Raw genomic sequence first — 18,822 nt, 5'->3', positions numbered from 1 at the left:
CAAACCAAAATGCATTTTAAAATAGAAGGGATCTGCCTTCTAGTACCTTAATTTATTGGGTTTGGCAATCCTGAGCAAGAGAAAGAAATCATACTGATACTGTAGTTCAGATTCTGCCTTGCCAGTCATGTATATTGGATTTTCCAAAATTACATTTGGACTTTCCATAAATTCTTTTCTTCAAAACAGCTGTACTTCAATTTATTTAAATCGTCTTTAAGAATCAACAAATTAGAACATAATTAAGAGACTGTAAATGGTCAAATGTTTTTAAGTTATTCGGTTAATTGCAGCATATCAAGTGAGTTGAAAAGCTATGTTAAATCTAAAGACACCATGGACTTAATATAGATATTTTCAATGCATATTGTCCTAGATAATTTGACAGCAATTTAAAATAACAGATTCCAAATAAATATGCCTTTTTGGTTTACTATTACACTAATGATTCATTCTTTTCTCCCCTCTCTGCTTAAGAGTAAGAGTTTGTATTGATATGAAGTTATACAGCAATACTTACAATGATATAAAAGCATATTATTATATATGAAGTATTATATCCAAATTTATCTTCCAAAAACTGCATATCTGAGTCCATAAGACAACTTCTTTATCAATCGTCACGTCAAAGATACTTTGCATCCAAAGTACGATAAAATAAAAAAGAAAAGGAGAAAATATATGGCTTTAATGATTGAGCCCAAGTCTCTCTAAAAGTTCTGAAATATCTCCTCTCTTAATGGTGCATATGAGACAAAATGTTCCAGGTGTTAGAGTATAATTTGTTTAACTGCAGGTAAGAAAGAGACGGCCAATTAGAAAATATGCCAACAATCACCCACGTGTCAAGGAGAAGGAAGCGGCCTGGAAGGAGATGAATCAGTTTGTTCAAGTAACCTTCCGCTAACAGCCAGGGCGATGAATGGCGGCAGTCAAGAGCTCAAACTCTGACAGTGAACAGCTGTGTGTTCGAACCCTAGCTTGCGATGAGCTAGTGAAACTGAAGGGGGGGGGGCGGTTACAACTTTCAAGGTGTTTACAATTTAGCTGACTGATTAAACAAGTTCACATGACAATTTATGGAGCACTGGTTCTCCCAGTTAAGGTGCATGAGGATCCCCTGGGGGCTTGTTAACCACTTGGCTGACCAGTGGGTCCCAGAGTGTCTGATTCAGTGGGTCTGGAGTGGGGCCCGAGAACTTGCATTTCTAATAAGTTCCCAGGTGATGTTCCTACTGCTGGTCTGGGAGCCACAGGAGGAGAAAACTGTTTCAGAGGAAGGTAAGTAGCCACAGAGAAGGAGAAATAATATTAAAGGTGCTTGATGTGAAATCCATTCAACCATTTGGGGTAGGTGTGACAGAAAAGGAAAAGTCTTCCACTTGGAGGAGAGGCTCCCGAAGAAGGAAGCAGAATTTTCATAGTTTAAGATTTCCTACATATTCCAGGTGAGAAATGATAAAAGGCCCGAAGGGAAAAGAGGGTTAATCTGTTTCTTTTATTATGTCACAGATGATCCACACTCACCAACAGAATAACTCGAGAGGAAAACAGGAAACAAAGGACAAAGAAGAATTTAACAGATCACCGCAGGAGGAGGAGAAATGCTATATCTGGTAATTACTTTCGGTTCCTAAGGAATACTGTTGCGTTTCAGAAAAAGGTTTAATTTTGCTCCTGTAGAAGTACTTTACAGGTCAAGGTTCCCTTAAAACGCTTGAAGAGGTCTTGTTATTTTAACGTACCACTTCAGCTCAGCTTTAAACAAAGCTTCCTGATTCAGGCTGCTTCCACCTCTCCCTTGATTAATGTGGTCATCTCCGCCCAGTGTCCTGCATCACCCCGATCCCTTTACTGCAAACTTCTAACACAGAACCAGATTGAACCATTTAAAAATGATGAGTCAGATTATGTCACTCCTGAGCTCAAACCTCTCCAATGGCTTTCCAGGCCCTGAAAGTAAAAGCCAATGTCCTCCTAAAGGTGTCTAAGCCAGACATGATTTACTCAGTGTGGGTGGCCAGGGAGTTCAATTAATGAATGAACCATCAGTACTTGAAAGGGTACTGTGATTATGTGACAGAAGGGCCGTCCCTATCCCTCACCCAGGTGTATTTTATCTTTGGCCATACCTTCCGTCTTAACTTACCCCAGGCATGTGACCTGCCTATCTATCTGGTACCCCACCCATGTCATCAGTGTTTATTAAGCACAACGGGCAGGTATGGGTTGGGGCCAGCAGCAACACAGAATTTAAGGGGGAAGGGGTCCCAATCATATATATGTTCAGGAAATAAGAGGATGAGGGAAGAGCAGGTAGGGAAGACGATACTCAGTGCTCTATTTGGGTTATCTATCCAAGAAAATTTGGTCTCGGTAGAACGTCAGGGACACTGACCAAATCCAGCATTAAAACACTAATTCCATCACGGGCAACTCCCCCAAAGATTTCTGGTCAGATAGAACAGATGTCACAGGAAAGCTCCCAGAAAAGTGTTGGGAAGGACTAAGGTAGAAGAGAGATGGTCAGAAAAGCCACCTTTGAAATGGATGGGTTTTGCCAAAGGAGGGGGGAAATGACAAGCAGACTGCTGAATTCATATGCCTAACACTTATTTTAGCACTATTCCAAATGACTTCTCATTTCAGTCTCCTTAGTGAGTTTGGGGAGATAAAGTGGTCAGGATGGGAAAAGGTGGTGTCATCAGCTCAAAAGTCACACAGGAAATGAATCTGCTGACTAATATACTGAAAAGGCATTGAAAAGAGTCTTTTCGCTCCATACCCTGGGACCAGTATCTCCTTCACTGACATTAAACACCATAGGCAATCTCATTTATGCAGAAGGGCAAAAAAAAGGTCATTTTGATTGATATTCTCCCTCTATGGTTAATTTCTATTAGGGTGGAATACAAACCTCCCAAAACACAGGAATTAAATATTAAAACTTATACCATTGGATAAAACTGTTTGTTAGCTTTATTTTTCATTGCAAACCATGGAAGGAATTATTCCTCAAATGTTATTTGCCATGGCAGAAAACTGGTTTTTAACATTTCTTCTCTTCACATACCCAAAATCATTTAAGGAGACTTGAAGAACTAAATCAGATTTAAATTAAGGTGAAAGCTTTCTGGTGCCCATGATAAATGTGAAGGTGCTGCGAGTTTGCAAGCCCTAGTTGAGCACCACCAGAGCACAGCCAAACTGGAGGTGATCTCATTTCACTTTAGAATGAAAAAGCCCTATCACTGGCAGTCCTGGAGCATCACCAAGGTTACTCAATATCAAATAGCCTGCAAAGATTCTAAACCAACACCAGGGACTTCAGTTGTTCAGGGAATGATAACAAACCTTATCCACAGTACCTTCAATGTAGCATTTTTATGCTGCGCTGGGCGAAATATAGCAGCCACTCAAGTTACTCACTTTATCAGGAATTAAAATGGAATTGCTGAAACAGCAGACTGACCATGGACACAAAAACAAAACAAAAAGCCTTTGTTTAAACAATCCATAGTGCTTTGTTAAGACCTGGATCATTTAAATGACTGTCTTTGCTATTCTATCTTTTGTGTGTTGCTTACCATTAAAAAAAGGCAACAGGTCTCTTTACCCACTGAAAAAGCAATGATTGTTTCTTTTTCCTTTGCTCTTGCATCTGACTTCCCTCTCACAGGTTAACTACCCTTTCAGGGTTATCATACCTAGAGAGTTAGTATTATAAAAAATTTTGTGCGCCATCAAATCAAACAACAGAAGTTAAACTGCCACCTTTGTATATCATTCCATTCTGTTAATTTTTTATTTTTGTCTTTGCACTTCCCTTTTCTCAATAGAGAATTCAATCCATTGTTTCATCAGGTTGGGCAACTTTCCCTAAGGATAAAAATTCCAAAGGAAGTCTAATGAAATACTAAACATTAAAAGAAGTCTTTAATAACATTACCATTTGTCTTTGAAAAGTCAACCTAATTAAATTCACAAGCACTGAACAAGAGAGCTCCAAATGAAGTCATCCTTCTCACCAAGGAACTAGCCACATAGTGGGGGCCATTTTTCTATCAAGACTCCAACACCCCTTAATAAACAGATTCAATGTTTTTTTGCTCCATCTCAAAATGCCCTTTCCCCAGTCCTGTCTGGGAACTAGAAGTCGAAACCTGAACTCTGCCTGAGCCTGTTCACTGCCTGCTGTCTCCTCAGGGAATGCTCCCATTCTCTCTTTATATTTGCAACCTTTTCTCCTCCTGTGGGCTCTTTTGTCTACAACCATGTTTTAATTGGCTCTAGTTTTTAAAACAAATAATACTACTACTTCTAGCCTGCCACCACCTCAAAATATTGTCCTTTTTTCTCTTTGCCTTGTTGACATCATTTACTCTATTTCTTAAAAAATATTACTTGTATTATTTTTCTGCTTATTAAAATAATTATCTCATGAAACCTGGCTTCTTAAATCCACAGACCCCCTTGAAACCACTCTTTTGACGGTCACCAATGACTGCCTACTGACCAATTCAGTAGCCTTGCTTCCGACTCTGCCCATCCCCGAGCACCATGGTCACTGCCCCATCCTGATTTCCTCTTTTCTTCCCCAGTTACTCTTTTCCTGACTTCTCCTTCCAGCCCCCTAGATCAAAGCCTTCCAGGCTGAACCTTCACGACTCCTCTCCCTGCACTCTCTCTATCTCCAATCTCCTCACTCCCGTGTTCTCACCACTTGTTCTGTGGCTGTGGCTGATCTTCCTCCTGAGTTCGAGATGACCTTTCCAGGACCTCCACAAATACAACAGTATTTACAGTACCACACACTGGGGTCACACAAATGACAAGAAAAGGTCCTGCTGCCAAAGGTCTTGCTGTCAGGTGGGGGGATAAACATGTGAACACAATTACTAGTTTAACGGAGGGGTGTAAGGTTCTGTGGGCATGTGTAGAAAAGTGGGTAAGGGATGCCCAGGTCTGCCCTGAGGAGTCGAGGAAAGCTTTGTGGGAATCCGAGCATCAACCAGATGACCCTTACAAGGGGAACAGGAGTTGGCCAGGTGTGAGAGGCTGTGGTTTAGAAGGGAGAGGAAGTGGACTGAGACACGGGGTGGAGAGAAAGGGAGGGCAAGACAAGCCAGGGTTCCAACAGAAGGACTTTATCCTTACGTGTAAGGGCACAAGGTAAAGATCTTAGGTGGAGGCGGAGAGAAGCACGGGGCGGGGGGGGGGGGGGGGGGGGTGGTGGTGGTGGTGGTGGTGGTGATGGTGGGGGGTGGTGGTGGTGGAGAAAGGGTGATTTGTCAGGTGAGGCTGGACAAACAGAGGTAAGGAAGGTTCTCAGATGCTAAGGAAGTTAGGTTTTATCCTGCCAATGGTGGAAAGCTGGTAAAAAATGTTTAATGAGAGGCATGATCAGATTTCTGTTTTAAAGACAACACCCATGGACAAGGGTGTGGCTCAGTGATACCACCATTATCAACCTTGTGAGTCATTCACACACTTCTCTCTCTGACGAGGTGTAAACTAGGCAAGCGGCCATGTCGATTTCTCTCTGACTCTGCTACAACATCCAGCCCAGTGCCTCACTTGCTGGGTGCACTTAGAAACTTTTATGTCACCACAAACTTAGATTTGTGGAAAATTCAATTTGTCAGTATTTGTGTTCAGCCGTAAATTGTATCTTTGTGTTAATAAACTTTGCATATCACTCTTAAACAGTTAAAAGAGGCCAATCAGAATTTTGGAGCTTAGAAGGGAACTTGGAGATTGAAAATTGTTTTCCAGAGGAGGAAGTCAAGTACAAAAATGGGATATGGGGCTTCCCTGGTGGCACAGTGGTTAAGAGTCCGCCTGCCAATGCAGGGAACACGGGTTCGAGCCCTGGTCCGGGAAGATCCCACATGCCGCGGAGCAACTAAGCCCGTGCGCCACAACTACTGAGCCTGCGCTCTAGAGCCCGTGAGCCACAACTACTGAAGCCCGCGTGCCTAGAGCCCGTGCTCCACAACGAGAAGCCACCGCAATGAGAAGCCCACGCACCTATTCAGTATTTATAGTCAACTGTAGTCATTTTCTTTTTTTTTTTGTATTTATTTATTTATTTTTTAAACATCTTTATTGGAGTATAATTGCTTTACAATGGTGTGTTAGTTTCTGCTTTATAACAAAGTGAATCAGTTATACATATACATATGTTCCCATATCTCTTCCTTCTTGCGTCTCCCTCCCTCCCACCCTCCCTATCCCACCCCTCTAGGTGGTCACAAAGCACCGAGCTGATCTCCCTGTGCTATGCAGCTGCTTCCCACTAGCTATCAATTTTACATTTGGTAGTGTATATATGTCCATGCCACTCTCTCACCCTGTCACATCTCATTTTCTTTTTGATGCTAAAACTTGCCTTAAATTTGGTCTGTGGGAGACCCTTCAAGCTGGTTCCTGTGTCTTTTAAAAATTTACTTCTGGGGGCTTCCCTGGTGGCGCAGTGGTTAAGAATCTGCCTGCCAATGCAGGGGACACGGGTTCGAGCCCTGGTCTGGGAAGATCCCACATGCTGCGGAGCAACTAAGCCCGTGCCCCACAACTACTGAGCCTGCGCTCTAGAGCCCGTGAGCCACAACTACTGAAGCCCATGTGCCACAACTACTGAAGCCCGCGTGCCTAGAGCCCGTGCTCCACAACAAGAGAAGCCACCACAATGAGAAGCCCGCGCACCGCAACAAAGAGTAGCCCCGCTTGCCGCAACTAGAGAAAGCCCGCGCGCAGCAACGAAGACCCAACACAGCCAAAAATAAATAAATAAAATAAACTTATTTTTTAAAAAAGGTATATGATTTGCCAACATCTCACGGGCTACTGGTAGCAGTGGAATCACAATTCTGGTCTCCTATCTCATTTTTCAGAACAGTTACTGACAACACAACAAGATGTCAATGCCTCTGTGGTTCTGGAAAGATGAGACAATTACACATCCTACTTCTGTTCAGTGGCTTTTCCAGAATAACGAACCACTCCCTGCCCTGCCCTCAATTCTATGCCTATTTTTGTTTAAACTAGTAAATAAGTTAAAATTCTCCATGAATGAGTGTAATTTAATGTTTCTTTCTTATTAAAAAAAAAAGAAAGATAATCCTTCTTTAACCAGTGACATTTAACCGTCTCCTTTTACACATCAATTTTACCAAAGGATTCTTCAGGAAGAATGTAAGTAAAGAAGTAGGCAAAGAGTAAACTGGCTGCAAGTGCTAAATCATTGGTATATTTAATGTTTCTAATCCCTTATCTTTCTTTCCTTTGTTGCTTTTATAGCCTGTTTATTACTATTTTTTTTTAAGTCCATCGAGGTACTAATGACCTACCGTAGCCCTAAAAATATGCACCAAATGCTATTAGGATGAAACAATGGTTACAGATGTTTGTCACACATGATGTCTCATGATGAAGCTTCCTTTCTTTATTTCTCTTAAACATATTTGACTTTTAATGAAATCAGGAATGAGTGAAGAGAAGTTTTCATGAGCAACAGGGAAACCACTGACCTTAGGCTATTTTGCATTTCCTAAATTAACTGGCTGAAGAAACCAAATCTGCCTTGAGCCTTTGGATTCCCCGTGTAAGCCCTGTCCCAGTGACCTTTCTGGAAGTTGAGGGCAGCTGAAGAAGCGTCAGAGATAGGCCCTTGGGATCTGAGATCAAAACAGGCCAGCATGGGCTGAGAAACCTGATTTGGAGTTCTTGGCAGAGCCATCTATAAACTGCAAAGCAGCTGTCAATTAATCCCTTAACTCTGATAGGTCCTGGCTTACTTATCTACAAAATGGAAAGGGGATTTATTAACCAGAGGACCGGGGAGGGCCCTTCTAGCTCTAGCATCCTGGGCATCTTTCAGAGGTTGATGGGGAGTCGGGGAAAAGGAATCTTGCGCATGTGGATGAAATGAACCTGACTGTCAAGTGTCTATGGCTGTCACTGTCATCTGACAATGTTCCTTGTTCTCTTCCTCTCTCCCTCCTCCCCACTGTATATCCCTGGAGCATAACGGCTGGGAGAGGAAGTGCCAGCTAAATCATGACAACCATTTGGGAAAGAGGGCTGAAAGGTCTATCTGTATTCCATTGCACTTAAAAGGCACCCTTCTTTCTACAAACACTGCTTCCACATTGAGGGGCAGGTACCTTGAGATACTTTATATAAATAAGTTGGTTTTATTCCCACGAAAACAGATATTATGATCTTATTTTATAGATGGAAAAAAAAAAGCTCAAAATGTTAAAGAGACAAACTCAAAATTAAACTCAAATAATATATTCCTAGTACATAACAGAGGCAGGATGTAAACCTAGATGTGACCCATGCACTTTTCATGAAACCTGGGCTTTTCCTATCAGAAAGCAAGAACAACAGGAGGTTTCTGGAGTTCAGGTCATGTTCTATTTTTTGACCAGAGTAATAATAGTTACATAGATGTTTGCTTTATAATTATTTGTTAAACTGTACATGTCGTATGTATTTGTCTGTGTTCTATGTCATAATTTTTTAAAAGTGACAGAAAAGAAAAAGATGAAGAATTCATTGTCATTAGCACAAGGTGGGCAAAGCAGATGTTCGTCCTGAGCCTGTCTGGGTGGTGAGCAGATGTATCATTCCAAGAGAGAGAGCTCTCAGCCAACATCCCCCAGGTCATGCCTAGAAAGGTGTCTTCCAGAAAGCTCTGTAAAAAATGCCACAGGACCCCCAAGAGGAGACTCTATAGCCAAAACCACAGGGCACCTGGGATATCCCAGGGACGCATCAGCCCAACGCAGACAAATGAGACCACCAAGCCCTCTCATCAAATCCAGAGATCCCCACAGCCCTTCCCAGAACAGACTTACTTGTCCGAGTCAAAATGCAACTAGTAGGTGGTTTCTTGACAATGAAAGGTAGATGCAGTGACCCTTAGATAAAGTCTGTGTGTCAGGAAGTGTCAGAGAAACCTGGCTGGGACTACTTGGAAACCTTGTCCATAATTTTAAGAAAGGTATACCACTCTTTAATGTTAAATAGGTTGGTCTGTACACACACACACACACACACACACACACACACACACACACACACACTATTGTTTTAAATCACTTGGTACAAATAGTCATTTCTTCGAAGTGTAAATCCCCAATTCTTCTCTCTCCAGATATAATAAACATAACCTTCTGACTCTGAATTAACACAGGCCAGATCCCACATTCCTCCCTGGGCTTACACTTCTAATTCTAGAGCCACAGAGCGGGCTGACCTGCTAAAATGTGTTTCTTCAGGAATGAGAGCTGTGGCTAGACGGTTTCTGATACCAACAACAGATGCTCTGTGAACTAATTCAGGCAGGAGTTAACACAGATGCAGTAACCAAACTGCCTGTTAAACATACTACGAGAAAGTATGTTTATCTCTCTCCCAAGTTGGCCTTTTGGGGGAATGAAGCCTGAAAAATAACATGTTTGTTTCAGCCTTTAATAATCTTAAAACTTGTCAAATGAGGCCTACAGGTTGTGAAGAAATAAAATCTGAAACTTTCATTGAGTCTGAGCGAGCCCACCTCATCCCTCAATTCCCCTTTTCCCACTGAATTGTGGCCCCTTCAATATATATAAAAACTACCTAGATAAAAATTTAGATAGATAAAGGTTACTGATCATCACAACTAACTCTGATGAAATTCATGAAGGGTTCAAATAACTATGGAAATTAAAAGGGAAGAATTCTTCCGGAAATTCAGTAAAATTCACTATTCATTACTAGCCAGATGTCCTGTTTACCCAAATATCAAAATACTCTTAAAATATGGGTACGGACTTCCCTGGTGGTGCAGTGGTTGGGAATCTGCCTGCCATTGCAGGGGACACGGGTTCGATCCCTGGTCCGGGAAGATCCCACATGCCGCGGAGCAATTAAGCCTGTGCGCCACAACTACTGAGCCTTTGCTCTAGAGCCTGCGAGCCACAACTACTGAGCCCGTGTGCCAAAACTACTGAAGCCCGTGCGCTTAGAGCCCGTGCTCTGCAACAAGAGAAGCCACCACAGTGAGAAGCAGGAGCATCGCAACAAAGAATAGCCCCTGCTCGCCGCAACTAGAGAAAGCCCGCGCGCAGCAACAAAGACCCAATGCAGCCAAAAATAAAAAAACAAAAACAAAAACAAATGGGTACACCTTTGCATTGTTGTTAGCAATAAGTCATTACCTAAATCTCTAGTAACTAAATAAATCAACAAAACCAAATCATTTGATCCAAGAGCATGGTCACTAAATTCTATCAAGTTCTCCAGAGACTAGCCCCCAACAACAAATACAAAAGATCTCTGCTTTATTTGGACTGGAATGGAAACCACCTGCTACAGGCACTCCACATGCCGTGTGATGCACCAGGAAAGCCCGTCTCCTCTGCAGTGGGGGAATGGGAGAGTGGTGGTCTCCCAGTGCTGTTCTGGCTGACCAAGCTCTCCCCTACATGCCCAGCGTACCTCACGCCCATCTCCATTACACTACTGTCTGTTTACTTCAGTCTTGACACCAGGCAGCAAGCTCAGCTCTTTAAAGCTGGGGACCCACGACCTTTTGTCTCTTCATTTAAAAACTCCTGGCATAGTACAGAATTGATTCTTAAATACGTATTAAGTAGTGTCTATTATCTACCTTTACGTACTAACTCAAGCTTAGCTTTTTCGTAAAAGCATTTTCAGTAAACCTGTGCCTTCCTCAACCACTCTACTGACCAGTAAGCATTTGTGCATTACTTTAACATAAGCAAATGTTTACAACACTTAGTTATTAATTTATTAGTACTCACTGTATCATTTCCTTCTGTATTTTATGGTCAAGAGGGGAGCTGAGCCCCCCACAAAAACTGACAGAACAGCTCAGACAATGAGCATTTAATGATTAAGAAAAAGCACCAACCTGTTTAACATTAAACGATAGTATTCCTTCCTTAAAACAATGGACAAAGTCACAGTAAGACTAGAAGGAGGAACAAAATATTAGAATGCTCATTGTGAATAGTGAGTGACCTACCTTTCTATATTTTTATTTATTTATTTATTTATTTATTTTTGGCTGCGTTGGGTCTTTGTTGCTGCATGAGGGCTTTCTCTAGTTGCGGTGAGCGGGGGCTACTCTTTGTTGCAATGCACGGGCTTCTCATTGCGGTGGCTTCTCTTGTTGCGGAGCCCGGGCTCTAGGCGCGCGGGCTTCAGTAGTTGTGGCACGCAGGCTCAGTAGTTGTGGCTCACGGGCTCTAGAGCGCAGGCTCAGTAGTTGTGGGCTTAGTTGTTCCGCGGCATGTGGGATCTTCCCGGACCAGGGCTCGAACCCGTGTCCCCTGCATTGGCAGGTGGATTCTTAACCACTGAGCCACCAGGGAAGTCCTACCTTTCTATATTTTTAAGCAAAGGCTGTTGAGGTCAAATTAATTTAGACTGATAATCTTATATAACATCATACTTTAATAGTGCCATATAGTAAGGGACTGGATTTTTTCTTTTTAATCTTCACTGATAATGAGGCAATAAATACTCTGCACTCATGTTGTGTTTATTTCGAGTTGCTAACATGATGTAGGGGAAGTGGTATGTGAAGTTCTGTACATGTGATTAAAAGTAAATAAATGAAGAACAAAAGAGCTCAGATGTTCTTTCTCATTTCATCTTTCTCAACCACTATTCTTCAAGTTATCAGTTATCTAAAATCTCTTAAGCTGCATTTAAAATCCAGATTTAAAAGTTGAGCTCTAAGAATTTCCCAAACTTACTAATTTTATTAAGAGTAAATCCCTTCGATGAACGATTTTAGGGCATTTAAGCAATCACTGAAGCATTTACCTTTTCAAAATAAAATCTACGTGTAGGCAAAACCAGTGGTGATGATATTTCATAGGTATCTGTTGAACAGTCCAAAAGAAAATAAAATCAGAAAAATCTATATACAGATGCTCAGTGTTCTAAGGGCAGAAAAGAGAAGCTCTGATCTGGTACTTGAAAATACATGAAAGAGGTAGTGAAGCACTATTTCCTGGAGAGTGATCAAAAAACCACTGGGCCTGAATACTCAAATTCACATATACCTTTGAGAAAGCATTCTCTACAAGCCAGACCATGCAGTGTTCTGTCTTCAGAGAAACAAGAGAAATGTTAACAATGGCACTCCCTCAGCGGTTTGTCCTGGGAACCATGCCATTTAATCTTCTTATTAATTCTTTGGTGGAGGAAGGTGAGCTCTAAGTAGAGAAGCTCTTTGTCAAAATTTACTAAAGACAAATCACTAGGAACTGAAGGGATCTAGAAGAAATTGTGGTTGGATTTAGGCACCTCATGAAGTCAACAAAGGTCAAAGTACAACTCCAAGGCCATACGGAAAGAGCCCAACTAATGTGATTCTTCTCATTTAAGCTTGTAGTCACTAAATATACAGGGTATTCAGTCTAAATGAAAAAGGGAGCCCAATAATGTCCTCATTGCTGGACAGTCCAATGCCAAGACTGTAAGATACAAGACACATAAGATTGCAAGATACATATGAGATAACTGAAGCGTTATAAAAGATTAAAGGAAGAAAAAATAGGGCCATGATCGAAAATGTTTGTATAGTTCTGCTCAGAATACCAAATCTATTGTGAGTCTACTGACAGCTATTCCTTCTCTCTCTAAGCAGAGATTATCTGCTTTCTTTAATTACAATACAGCAATTTTTGGCACCTCTCGAGTATTTTTCGCATTGTGATTTGCACTCTAGATATAAGTATAAATTCCTCGAGAGCTGAGACCCTGTCTGTGTATTCTGCATTTCTGCCAGAATAACAGGTTTCAAACAAATGGTTGTTAAAGGCAGCAGTTAAGAATATGGGCTCTATAGCCTAAGACTGTCCAAGGTTAAATCTTGGTTTTACCACTAACTTTGAGATCTTAGGCAAGTTTCTAATCTTTGTGTCTCCATGTTGTCATCTGTAAAACTGGCACAGTAATGGTTGGTAGATCATTGTGAGGATTAAGAGATAATATGTGCAATGGTTTAGAGCAATACTTGGTATAGAGTTGAGTGTTTAATAAATGTTAGCTAGTAACCACAGTAGTTATAGTAACAGTACATTAATATATGAACTACTTAATAAATGACTGATACACAAGTAAAAACTATCATAAAAATTAGAGGGGTCCTCATGCTGGGTTTTTCTTGAATCAATAACAGTATTTCTCAGATGTAAGTCTTTCACAATTAGATAAAATATAGGATGCCTGGTTAAATCAAATTTCAGATAAGCAACAAGTACTTTTTTAGTATAGTTAGATCCCAAACAGCACATAGGAGAAAACTGGTAGAAGCAGAGTCTGGTAGGATAAGAATGTTGGTTTGTTGTTTTAAGAGGAAGTCTCTGAATCTTAAAAGTCACTTCTTCCTCTTTTTAAAGAACTTCCTCCCTCCTTTATCACTTTTAGGATGCCTTCTTTGTACCATGCATAAACTCTTCTTAACATCAGCAACAAGCTGAGGTAAAAATGAGAATTTTAAACTAGATACAGGTGTACACTCTTCCTAGATTTCCTACTGGCCACAGTGCACTCTGCCCACCTGGGCTTAAAGGAGCCCCCCGTTGGGTGCTGCCCAAGTTCTGATAAATCAAACCACTCTGCACTCCTTCACAGTCTATATTTAGGTCCCCTTTCCACCCAACTTGAACTAACTGAACAAACCATTACAAAGTACTAGCTTTAACAATTCGCTTTGAATACTTACAATGGTCTTAAAAAGGCAGTGGCAAAATTTCCCACATCAGCGGGTGTTTATTTGGATTAAATTAGTACTGGTGGTTTACACATGCTAGAGGGTTCGAACATGGAGCAGGCTCTTTAAGGACAGATTTGCATATCTGTAAATCGGCAGCTTTCAGAGACCAGACCATATTAGGCGTGTATTAGGTCGTGAGTATTTATGATATTTTATAAAGACACAGCATACTATCCGTTCATTATAAATAGCAACCAAATCTATGCTTTCAAGTCTAACAGTCAATAATCCCAAGAACAGCAAGCTTGCAGGGCACCATCTTACCCCTCAATACTGATTTGAGGTTGAGCTTGGCTTGGCGGTGCAGGTCCTCTACGCAGGGGGGTCTTGTGTTGGGAAGGAACACATTCTCCTGCTGGCGCCATGGAGCAGTGTAGTGGGCTGTCCATCGACTCTCCTCATCTAGGTTGGAAACAGCTGTAGAAAGAACGAACACATTCAGAGGTCAAATTCAATGTGTTACAGCAAGGTGGGTTCTTGGTACCTAACACACCCAGAGGTAAGGGCCAGCAAGGGAGACATGGAACACATTTTGAATAAGATTCCATCTCAGATCCCAGGGGTCCTTCCCACTGTGTTCTGTGTTTGTTCAGTTAATTGCTTCCCAGCTTTTTAGGCCCTCCCTCTACTCCAATGTTAGAAAATGATTAACAAAATCAATGAAGACCTCCGACTCGTGCTTAACTCCACCATGACAAATAATAGTCAATTGTACTATGTCATCGCGTTAGCAAATGTTAGATTGTCAAGACAGAAAACAAATTTTTTACTAAGAAGTTGAGACCCATTCTTTCCCCTCTAAGGCATTATTTTTAAAACATCACTGTTATAAACTCAATTAAATGTTTACAAAACTAATCATAAACATTCAAGGTAATACATTTAAATAGCATATCTAATTAGAAATCCATTTGTGCTACACAATTTTCTCTGTATTTCTTGCTTTCATGGAATAGTGTTATATTCAAATGTTTTTAGAAATTCAAATGCAATTGACTTTTCCCAATATAATCCAATTCAATTGAATTTTTCCAACACAAAAGAGATTGAGGACATCAGAGGGGGAAATGATAGGTAGGCTAAATCTCTATGACAATTTTCCTTTATCCTTCTAGGGATTGGGATCGCTTTGTCTACGCATTTCAGTTTTTCCTGACGACACAACCTAAATGGGGTACCAATGGATCCCAACACGAAACTGACAGCACCATAAATATTCAACAATTTTTAAAATACTCTCTATATAACTGCTGCCATAAGCCAGGTGTAGAAGAGACTAAAGAAGTTTGAGAAGGACCCTGTGCTGAGGCAGTTACTGAGGGTGGCAAGTCTAACTCCTGTAAAACCAGCAGATACGACAATTGTGAGTCAGGGGCAAGTCTTCCCCTAACTCTGATCTATGCCACACAGGGCACGCTGGGCATACTTGTTTCTACAACGTAACATTTCCCTGGAAATGAGACCATAAAGTAGACTCTCAAAATAAAATCAACAGGCATGCATGAACTATTGAATCTTTCTATTTGAACATGTTTAAAATTAACTCAATGTACCTTACAGTACAGCTATTACAGCCATTAAACAGATCAAATGAACTAATATATGTAAAGCCTTAGCTTATGAAATAACTCATGTAAAGGATGGTTGTGGCGAGAGCAGTGCAATTACTTGAAGGTAGCTCCTGACTTTTCAACCATCGCTGAAGAGGAACTTGGCCTTTCTCAGTGCCCCTGGGAACATAAGCCACCACACATACCATGGTCAGCGCTCACCCCATATACCATCTTCTCTACAGCTACTGAATTCTACAAGCCGGGGCTTTAAATAATTCATTTCTAAATCATCCCACCTTCTCCAGTTGTAAGATAAATTAGTACTAGGGACATGATATGCAACATGATGAATACAAGTAACACTGCTGTGTTCTATATAAAAGTTGTTAAGAGAGTATATCCTCAGAATTCTCATCACAAAGAAAAATTTTTTCTTTTTCTTTTGTATGTATATGAGATGACGAATGCTCACTAAACTTATTGTGAAAATCATTTCATGACGTATGCAAGTCACATCATTATGCTGTGCACCTTAAACGTACACAGTGCTGTATGTCAATTATATCTCAATAAAACTGGACAAAGTGTTTTTTAAAACCATCCCACTTTCTCCATAAACTGCTAAATGGGAAAATAAACATTGAGAACTAGACATCAAGTTAAAAACAGAAATGTCCTGTGTGCTTTCTGCTTTTAATGTTTGCTAAAAGCAGCATGTAAACTAGGCATCTGGCATTTCACATAACCTCCGTGGAACAAATGTTTTGCATGGTGCATATGCATAGAACTATCAAACTTAATCTATAAAATCCACAGAGACCCGATTTAGCTCTTAGTTATGTATCTGAGAATCTTGCACAGGGTGGGACTCACCATATGTCCCCCAAAGAGTAGCCACAGTTAATTACAATGTTTTGTGCTAATGTCTATTTATTTGAAAGACTGAATTACCATACTTCATAGTTGGAAAATACTGAAAATTGAAACTCTTCCTATTCGCCAATGACAAATCAAATCCAAGTAATAGCGTCCGTGTAATCACACCATCAGCCCCACCACACAGCTACTAAACTGGCTCCTAAGAAAGGACAGTTGTCTCTCCCCTGGTGTATCTCACTCTTGCCAGGGCAGACTTTAATCAGTCCATCCAAAGACAGCCTTCAACCAGGGAAGCTGTAGAAATGGGCCCCAAGGGCTGTTCTTTTGCTTTCTCCGAAGTTTCTCTTACCAACGCTCCTACCCATGGCACATTTATCCAGTTTAAATCCATTGGTCCAAAAACTAAAGTAAAATAAAATAAACCAACAACTATGTAAAAACAGAACCATGTATTTATAAAAATTATACTTTCCAAAGAATGAAGAAGCACCTGGATTAAAGAAATTTAAACCAGTGGTAAGTATACAATGAAGCAACATCACAAAAGCTGTGTACTTTACAATGACTGATCAGTCTAGACAGAGCCTGTCCTTGAGCTCTTAAATACCCAACAGAGTGCCAGGGAGTTTTAGAGGATCATCCCCACCAAAAATATGTGATACATTACACAGAGGCTCCTCATATATTTAGCCAAAGAATCAAAAAAACATACACTGTACATCAAGGCAGACATAAAGTAAATACAAGGGGGTTTTTCCCCCCTTCTTCAAAGGACTTCTTTTGAGAAGCAGAAATGAATTCACCTAAAATCCCAACCATAAATAAATAAGACATGCTAAAAAAAAATCACAGAATTCTGTCCTAGAGTTACAAAAGTCTGAGGTGTTTGAACAACTTGGTATAGAATGGAGTTCAACTCATGCCAATTATGCTGTTTCACACTCTTAATTCCGTCACTCGAAAGGATGAAGTCGTACATGAAACACACACACATACACACACACTCGCATGTAGTGGGGGAGAAAAGAAACTACTTACTTTTCTTCCTAAAAAGTTTAATTAAAGACTTGATCTTTGTATTAATAAAGACCACCATTTCCAGGATGTCTACATAGGGCTTAGAAATTTGAATCACATTAAAAGCTCAGTGCAGCAAGCAAGTGGCAAGCGGCGTCCTTCTGTTCCAGATTCGAACTTTCTTCCCCTGGTCTTGAATCCTTAGACATCTGCCCCGGGTGATGTAACTTTGAGGTTGAGCTTATTGTCAGGCAGTTACAAACCATTAACAGTCCTTGAACCTGAAACGCTCCCACTGAAACCTAATCTTTAAGGCTGAGAGCGGCCAGTGACAACATGTACAGAAAGAAAGAGAAAGCCAATCACAGTTCTTATTTGCATGATAGCCACATCGGTTTTTCTGCCTTGGTGCTCAATTATTCAGTTTTCTCTCCAATAGATCAGAAGTTTCTCCTCTCTGGATTCCACAAAAATAGTGCAGATTTTCCTTAAGGAAGTTGAGGTGAAGTAAATGTGTTCCCCATTTTCACTGGGCCACTGTGAACACCCAGATCTTTTTACTGGAGCCGACAAGTCTTAGAGCCAGTCTGTTGATTCTTTGACTCCCTAGTTAAGTCAGGCATTTGAACTGATTTAGGGGAAAAAAGAGCCAGACTATTGTTTCCCCAACCATGCCCCCAGGCTCAGCCTCCCACACCAAAGGAATGTTTGCAAAGAAGCAGTAAAACTTTACAATAGAATCTCCATGGAGCTGTAAATGAGGACTTGGTTGCATTTTCGTGCAATTTAGTACGCCCTGTCTTCTCACCCAGTTTCTTTTTTTTTTCTTGCCAGTGTGAGCATAGCACTGTCATTGTTCCAAAGGGTGATCTTGTTTGCATCTAGCTGCCACAACTCTCCCACCTCACCCCACAAAAAAACCCCTCAACTTCTCCCATTCCAAAGGAGAAATTAGACGATATAGTACCCTAATCACTTAAATCTGTATTTTAAATTTAATTATCATCTAAGCCAGGTTTTTTAAATTCCACATCAAACACCACCCACGGGAGAGAAGAGGAATAATTTCTAACAAACATTATTTGAGTTTCTCTTTAACTTGAATGTACTGTACTGAGTTCTGGTTCTTTTGCAATTAGCTAAACCCATTTGCAATTAGCCACAGAGAACTGGGGAAACACAAATAGAGAAGAATCAGAAACGTGGTACAAGCAGACACTGTAAAAAATACATTCTCGGGTAAAGGGACAGGAACAAAAAGGAAAAGAACACAAGTAAGAAAATATTATGAAAAGGGACAAAGGAAAAGAATGCTCCTCACATCTCTCCCCAATTCCACTTCATGGCAAAACAGTTTTTGAGGCATGTTAGACAACCTCTTATTTCATAGCTTTGGGCCAGACTTACAACTGAATGGAAAAATGTAATAACCCACTAATTCAAAACATTTCGTTTATAACAAAAGCTCTTAGTCAAAGAATAAAATTTATATAAGGGGCTCCCTCTAGGGAAAACTTTGGAATGATTCCTCCTCAAATCATTTCCCCCCCAATCTTATTTTTTAAACAA

At 40.7% G+C, this 18,822-nt stretch overlaps 1 protein-coding gene across 7 annotated transcripts in view; it reads right to left on the bottom strand.

Moving 5' to 3' along the window:
- Window positions 1-18,822, bottom strand: part of NHSL1 (NHS like 1) — a 246,699-nt gene that overhangs the window by 45,725 nt on the left and 182,152 nt on the right. For 5 of the 7 annotated variants that reach the window (XM_057527882.1, XM_057527884.1, XM_057527883.1 and 2 more), the window contains exon 2: window positions 14,069-14,221. In XM_057527882.1, the coding sequence (XP_057383865.1) occupies window positions 14,069-14,221 (153 nt within the window). Of the gene's footprint in view, window positions 1-14,068; window positions 14,222-17,274; window positions 17,410-18,822 lie in introns of those variants that run through there. The other 2 variants (XM_057527885.1, XM_057527888.1) reach the window with 1 other exon arrangement.

The sequence above is a fragment of the Balaenoptera acutorostrata genome, chromosome 14 (assembly GCF_949987535.1).
Source record: "Balaenoptera acutorostrata chromosome 14, mBalAcu1.1, whole genome shotgun sequence".
Classification (NCBI taxonomy): domain Eukaryota; kingdom Metazoa; phylum Chordata; class Mammalia; order Artiodactyla; family Balaenopteridae; genus Balaenoptera; species Balaenoptera acutorostrata.
The sequence above is the reverse complement of the archived record's forward strand: the minus strand, read 5'-3'. Positions and strand labels throughout refer to the sequence as shown.